This window comes from Geospiza fortis, unplaced genomic scaffold, assembly GCF_000277835.1.
Source record: "Geospiza fortis unplaced genomic scaffold, GeoFor_1.0 scaffold150, whole genome shotgun sequence".
Taxonomy (NCBI): domain Eukaryota; kingdom Metazoa; phylum Chordata; class Aves; order Passeriformes; family Thraupidae; genus Geospiza; species Geospiza fortis.
Window position 1 is genome coordinate 300,138 of NW_005054639.1, and position 7,814 is coordinate 307,951.

Consider the following 7,814-nt stretch of genomic DNA (forward strand, 5'->3'; position numbering starts at 1 on the left):
TCCAAATCCAGCTCAAAGGCTTCTGTCTCGGGAAGAGACAGAGAGAGTTCTCATACAGCAATTCAGCTCTACGTGGTCAACACAGGGGGCCCAGCAGACACTGCTTCCCTTCCTCAGTGGAAAACGGGGCTCGTGTCTGATAACACAACGTGGTGCGTTATCGACCGTGGTTTTCAGCTGATCCCAGTGTGGGACATCATCCTGTGCAATCACTGTGGGGATTTTAAGTCTGTTGGTCAGATGAGCAGAGCCCTCAGGACTGCATACAAAGCACTGACGAATCAGAGCATTGGCACCGTTTTTGGAGAGGAGCTGAGCAGTGCAGTGCAAGAGGCCAGGGATTTCATGGGGACTGTGAAGGACTGGGAGGTGAAGGTGGATGAAAGGAAGTTGCTCATGCTGATGGAGCTAAAAGATGATCTCAGTGCAAAAACCAGGAACTCCAGTGTGTGGATCAACGTGTGCCTGTCGGACAAAGCCCTGCAGAACTTCCTGGTGAACACCGTGCGGAGCTGCCAGGAGTCACCTTCAGAAAACACCACCTCTATCAAGGTAATGTTGAAAAGCCTCCTGAATCCTCATATATACTCTGTCAAGGATTTCCCCGAGGCTTCCTCCATTATGCAATGGGTGTTCCAGACTGAGCACCCGCTACCCAGATCTCCCAAAGTGTCTGAGCTTCAAGAGCTCATCAAAACACTGCAGCAAATGAAGGAGCACATCCATGCTGTCACCTACATACCAGGAAGCTCTGCTTCTGACGTTCATGAAGCAAAGATAGAAGCCACCCAGACCAGCAGCCTGGCCATTTATTCCTTACTCCAGTCTCTCCAGGAACAGGCTCAGAAGGACATGGAACTGTTGGTGCTCTTGATTGCCACCAGCATAGGGTACCAGGTGGAAAGCAGCACTTTTCAGCACCTCCTTGGACACCCAGAAATTCAGTACATGGCCAAGGAAATGGAAGCGGCACATGCAGAGTACATGAACCTGAAGGAGCAAGATCCCGACAGAGCTGAAGCTTCTCTTTTGCTGACGGGTCTGACTGTGACACCTGAAAGTCAAGAGCTGTCCCTTGAGCAGAAGAAGGAGCGTTTAGTTTTCATGGAAGATCACATGAAAGGCTTGTGGTCCACACGGATAAAGAATCTCCTCCAAAAGCACACTGGAGACGAAGACTGGGAGAGGCTGGAACGGGACTTGGACTCCTTGATCAGTGGGTGCTTGGATGACAAATGGGATGAACAGAGGGTGCAGAACATACTCAGTGACCTGGAAGACACTCTTCCAACACCTGAAGTGCCCAGTCAGTCCCAGTCCAAGTCAGACAGAAGCAAATCCACTGAAAATGAAGCCATTTCAAACCAGGAGTTCCCCCAGCTGCTCAAGCGCCTTGGACTGGAAAGTCACTATCCAAGGAAAATGGGGATGGGATATTTCCGCACCATCTGCAAGACATCTCTGCAGGACAGCCAGCCCAGCCAGGACAAGGAACTGCCATTATACTTCTTGCAAAAGCTCTTAACTGTGGATTACCGGGTGAGATACCTGACTTGCTTGGAAGGGAGAAACCCAGGCCTTGCATCCGTGCCACAAAGCAGAGAGCAAGAGAACCAACAATCAGACTCCTTTGAAAACTTTCTTGATAAGCTGATGGAAGCCACCCCTGAACGTGCAAGCAGGGACAGCCATGTGCACCCCATGGACCTGCAGATGGCCATTTTCCATTGTGCTGATGACTTCCTGAGACAGTCCCTGGCAACCAAGCTGGCATTCTGCCAGCTGGCGCTGCCTCTGCTGGTGCCCAACCCGAGCACTTCACGCATTGAGTTCCTGCTCTATGCCCTCAGCCAAATCCAAAGGAGCTGGAAAGAGGTGGACAAGTCAGGAAATCAGGCCCAAACAAAGAGTTTCAGCAACAAACTCATCTTTCAGGCACAGACACCCATCGTGTCCTTCATCCGCATTGGCAGCTCAGCCTCCTCTTCCAAGTCCCAGCTCCTGAATGCTCTGCTGAGCAAACGCAAACACGACACTTTCTTCCACCGCCACTGCAGAGGCAGCACCAGAGAGCGTTTGCTGATGGAAGGGCTGGTGGAGATCGCCTGGTACTGCCCTGCTGGAAGCCCCGATGACACCTTTGAGCGCTGTGTGGCTTTCTGTAACCTGCATGGAGACGCCAGGGATCATGGAGCACAGCTGCAGTTCCTGCAGGAGATATCTGCTGTCAACGTGGCTCTTGTGTCTGATTGGGAGCACATGGACAACAGGGGCAAAAAGCTTCTGCAGGACCTGTGGCAGTCACAAAGGCCTTTGGTTTGTCTTCTCACGGAAAAAGAGAAGGTTGCAGCTGGACAAGCTGGCAAAACCATAACAATAGGGATCAAGAACAGAAATGAAGCAGAACTGACGGATCAACTGACCAAGACAATTGGGAATCTCCTGGAAGGGTCTAATCCATGTTTCAGCCTGGAGGCCTGCGTGGAAAAAGCTCGCCAGCACGGATTCATAGTGGATGCAGATCAACCTGCGTGTGTGACAGCCAAAGCAAAGGCAAAGGAGCTGGTGGAGCTTCTGAAGAAAGAGAAGCTGTGTGAGATCAAATCCAAGCTGCTGCCGCTTCAAGGAAAACTGTGGTACCAGTGGTGCCAAAAGGACAAAGAACTCACTCGGTTGCAGGAGAAGAGGAACAAGAGTGTTGAGCATCATCGCAGCCAAATTGAATATGACAAGAAAGCCATAAGAAGAAAGCAACTTGAGCAAGCTTTCCCTCTCAACGCACTGATGAAATCATTTCTTGGCTTTCTCCAGGCTCAGCCAGCAGATCCCAAGAAATACTTCTTGCAGTGGATGAAGGTCTTTATGCACGAGCTGTCCTGTGGTCACCTTGAAGAACTGAGGAGAGACTATCACAAGTTGTGGTCTGAAATCCTGTCAAGAAAGAAAAGCAAGAAGAAAACCAGTGGCAATGATAAGTTGCTGAGTCGCTTAAATGCCCTCTCTGATGAAATCAACGATTCATCCATTGGCCTGGAGCACCTTCTGAGAGAGGTAGGGCAGATTTATGAAGCTCTGGAATTAATGAACTCCAGGAATGACAATTTTGCCAAACTTCCAGAAATTGCAGCAGAGCTGATGGTTTCAGGGTACCCCATGGAGTTGATGGATGGGGACGCTTCTTACCTGCCCTTGCGCTGGGTGGGAGCAATCTTTGACAGCTTAATTGAGAGGCTGGGGGACAAACGAGTGTTTGTGCTCTCCGTGCTCGGCATCCAGAGCACAGGCAAGTCCACCCTGCTGAATGCCATGTTTGGGCTGCAGTTCAACGTCAGCGCAGGGAGATGCACCCATGGAGCCTTCATGCAGCTCATCCCAGTGGGCAAGGAGCTGCAGCAAGACTTGGGCTTTGATTTTGTGCTGGTGGTTGACACAGAGGGACTTCGTGCCATTGAGATGGCCAATAAACAGTCTCTGAACCATGACAACGAGCTGGCCACCTTTGTCATTGGTGTTGGCAACTTGACTGTGATCAATATCTTTGGAGAAAGTCCATCAGAAATGCAAGATGTTCTCCAGATCGCTGTGCAGGCTTTCCTGAGGATGAAGAAAGTCAATCTTTCCCCAAGCTGCCTCTTTGTCCACCAAAACGTGGGAGAAGCAACTGCCAAGGAGCAGAACATGGAAGGACAAAGGCGTTTGCAGGAAAAGCTGGATGAAATGACCGTGGTAGCTGCTCAGCAGGAGTTCTGTGACATCTCCTCCTTCAGCGATGTCATTGGCTTTGATGTGAACACCCACATTCACTACTTTGCTCACCTGTGGGAGGGAAACCCCCCAATGGCACCACCCAACCCCAACTACAGCCAGAATGTCCAGCAACTCAAGAGCAAAATCCTCCAGGCTGCCAAGAAGCAGTCACAGCGCAATATCTTGAGGCTCTCGAGCCTGAAAGATCGTGTTGGTGACCTCTGGAATGCTTTGCTGAATGAAAACTTTGTGTTCAGCTTCAAGAATTCCCTGGAGATTGCTGTGTACAGGAGACTGGAAAGTGCCTTTAGTCAGTGGACCTGGAGGCTGAGGAGTCACATCTTAGATGTACAGATGAGACTGGACAACAAAATTCGGAATGGGGAGATGCAGAATGTCACCATAAAACACCTTGAAGGGCTGGTGCAAGAGACAAGTGATGCCATTGAGAAAGAAGTGGAAAAGTATTTCAGTGAAGACAAAGACCGTGAGACACTGGTCCAGTGGAGATCAAGCACAGAGATGAAGCTGAAAGAACTAAAAGAGACTCTTCTTCATGAAACAAAAAAGAAATATGAGAATCTCATTGAGCTACAGAAGGAGCAGAGGAAACTGGATGCAAGGAAGTTGGAATATGAAGATGAGCTCCTGAGAAGGAGTCGCGATCTGGCTGTGACTCTGAAAGGGAAGAGCCTCAGTGAGAGAGAACTGAAGGACAACTTTACTCGTGTCTGGATGAAGTGGATTACTGAAGTCTCCCGTGCTGCTCGTCCTCCAGAACGGGTGAATATTGATGCAGAAATTGAAGATGTCCTTCTTGAGCACTTTAAGGAGCCGGGTATCCATGACCGGATCACGTCATTTCCCAAAGGCAGAGGGTTTTCTTTTGATCCAGAGAAACACATCATGAAGAAAAAGTATTTACGCTATCTCTCAGATCCCAGGAGCCTTTCCAATGCTGATGTGATCAACTTCCAGCACATCACAGACAACATCATAGCATGTGTGATGGAAAACATTGCTAAGAAGGAAGAGGAGAAACGTGATTACAGTCGAAATTTTATTCATGAAATACTCAGTGAAGTACAGAAAGGTGTGAACTCTGTCCCCAGCAATGGGAAATGTAGTTTTAACAGAGAATATAGCATTGATTTGTCTCTGTATCTGTGCACAATGGCAGCAGAAAGGTTTAAAGCCATGCACAAAGCATTCCGAAAGGCAAATGACCCAGTTGTGTACCTGATGAACAAGAGAGAAGATTTCTTCCAATGTTTCCAGATTTCCTGCCAAGGAGCCACTTCTGTCACAACATTTGCTGTTTTCCTTTGTGACAAGATTGAACCGGCTCTTCGCCGGGCAGTCTATGAGAGGACAGCTAAAGCCATTGCTGAGGACATGCAGAAATCCCCAGATTTCCAGGGCAGCAGAGCCAATCTGGAAGTTTGCATCCTGAGATACCTGGCAAAACAGGAAAATTTTGAGTATTTCAAGCAGTACCTTACATCTCCAAAACAGTTTTTTCAGAGTTACATTGAGACACGAGTTAGGAGTCACTGTTTAAATGGGAGAAGGAGGCTGAGGATGTTTTTAGATTCCTCCCTTAATATTCTCTATAAAAACATCCTTTCAGCTGTTTCTTTATCAACCCAGATTGTCAAAGACAGAAAAGACAGAGAAGACAAAATCTCTCTCTGGCTGGATGAATTTTGCAGGGAACTGTCAGAGGTGATCAACTTGCCCAGAAGTGACCTGAAGGGCATCGAGCACCAGGAGGTCACAGACATTGAGTTCCTGAGCAGTGCCATGGCACAACCTCTGGATGACCTGAAGGAAAGGCTCATGAAAGAATTGTCTGGTGCTGACCTGAGCTCGTTTCCAAGGCAGCCTCACACCATTCTGGTGGAGCATTTTGCAGGATGCTGGGCACAGTGTCCCTTTTGTGGCGCTGTCTGCACAAACACAATGCAGAATCATGATGGAGACCATCAGCTGGTCTTCCATCGCCCAGAAGCTTTGAACGGATGGAAGTGGGATGGGACAGACCATCTCACGATTGATATTTGTTCCAGCCTTGTTGCAAGTGACTGCAAATTCAGATTTCGTGGTGGCCCATGGATCCCTTACAAAACATACCGTAATGCTGGACCTCCTGTTTCCACTTGGAACATTCTTCCTGATTCATCCATGCAGGCGTACTGGAAATGGTTTGTGTCTCATTTCAGGACACAGCTGGAAGCTCTGTACAATGGGAAATTTCAGGGCAAAGGAGAAATCCCTGAGGCGTGGCGGAGAGTTACCAAGCAGGAAGCACTGTCTGAGCTGGAGAAGCGTTAGGCCACATCCTTGTGGAGGAAGAACCACAACAGCTTTGCAGTTTAGGAGAACTTTGTACCAGGCTCTCCACAAAATGCAGTTACAATGATGATGCTCTCAAGTCCAGGAAAGACAATGGTATCCAATTGCTCCCAAATTTGATGAAAGATGGTGCATTACTGCATCCATTACTCAGCAACTCCCTTGCTTCATGAAAAAGCCAGAATCCTCTTGCCTGTTTACCATAAACATTCCCCTCAGCTTTGGCCTAGAGCCAAACCAAACCCCCTCCTTGAGACAATCGGCCTTGTGGCCATCCTGAGCCTGAGGGCCAGGGACGGGGCAAAGGCAGCACTCAAAGCACCCCCTGGATCAGCTACTGTGAGACAAGAAGGGACGGTGCCCCAAAGGCAGTTTTCCTGCAGCAAGGAGCTGTCCTGCTCGGAGAAAGGCCTGCAGGATCTGAGACCAGCTCCATGCTGGCTGCAAGCTGGGCTGCTTGGGTTTTGGGTGTCATCCTTCCCTCCCTCACTGCAGCCTCCTGGATCAACTGAGGCCGCTCTCCCAGCAGGAGCTGTTGTGCCTGTGGGCTCAGGAAAGCAGTGACACAACTGCCCCAGGCTCAGGCAGTGCTTTCACTCCCTGTCTCGGGGGTGCTGTGTCTCTGTCCAGGGCAGCCCCTCCTGCTCAGGTGCCTGGGGCTGCTGCCCTTCCCTCCAGCCCTCAGCCCCAGCCAGAGCTGCTCCTGCCCTTGGCCTCTCTGCTGAGCAAAAGCCTTTGGAATGCCCCATGTGGAGAATCCTGTCTGCCAGCACCTTCTGCAGCAGCCCTCGGGGCACTGCTGGTGCTGCCCAGGCAGGCTGGTGGCACCGGAGCCGTGCTCTGGAGAAGGTGGCACCAGCTGGCTCTGCCCCAGGGAGCTGTGGGGGCTTTTGCCATGTGGGCTCTGCAACCCCGCTGGCAATGGGAGGGCCAAGCCTTCCTGGAGAGCTGCTGAAGGGCTGCTTCAGCCTCATCCCCTGCAGGCTCTGTGTGAAAAATGCATATTGTACCTTGGCTCTTTGCAAATATTAAAATGAATACTATATGTGTTATGTTGGAAAGTTATGTTGCATTCATCTCTTTTAAGTAGTGTGGTAAGTATAAATTTTAGGCTATAGCATAATATAAAATAGAAGCTATGTGATGGAAGATACTTTTCTAACTAGCTCAAGGAATGGATAAGAGAATCAGGAAATTCTTTGCATAGAGATAACAGCAACAAGACACCAAAAATCCCAAGAGAAGAATTATTGCCTCCTTATCAGGAAGAACCGGACTTTGAGGGACCAAGAAGATTGATTTACAAGATGGGGGGGGAAGTTGACAATAGCCAGAAAAGACCCTTTGTTTGAAAATTATTTTTGCATCATGTATGAGATATATGAATATGCAATAGGCTATTGCTTTAAGGATTAATCCTTTTTTAGTGAGGTGTGCTTTTGCTTGGCAGAAGGAGTAAAATGCACCCAGACATCTGTAACTCTTTGCTTTTTATTGTCTTCTATTGTCCTACTCTGATTATCCAAATGCTTATTGCTCTAATTTGTTATTACTATTTTCATAGCTATTTTATTACTATTAAACTTTTAAAATTTTAAAACAAGGTATTGGTGTTTTCCCACTCTGCTAATAAAGGAGTTGATTTGGACTGCTCTGTGTCTCCTTTGTGTTCAGGGGAGCCACAGCTGGGGGGGACTCGAGCTCTGTGTGCT

General features: G+C 48.8%; 1 protein-coding gene across 1 annotated transcript in view; it reads left to right on the forward strand.

Moving 5' to 3' along the window:
* Nucleotides 1-6,487, forward strand: part of LOC102032578 (interferon-induced very large GTPase 1-like) — a 9,353-nt gene extending 2,866 nt beyond the window's left edge. Inside the window, exon 3 of the mRNA XM_005430476.2 lies at nt 1-6,487. This exon is cut by the window's left edge and continues 1 nt beyond it. Within this exon, the coding sequence (XP_005430533.2) occupies nt 1-6,081 (6,081 nt within the window). The 3' untranslated portion in view covers nt 6,082-6,487.
* The last annotated feature ends 1,327 nt before the right edge of the window (nt 6,488-7,814 follow it).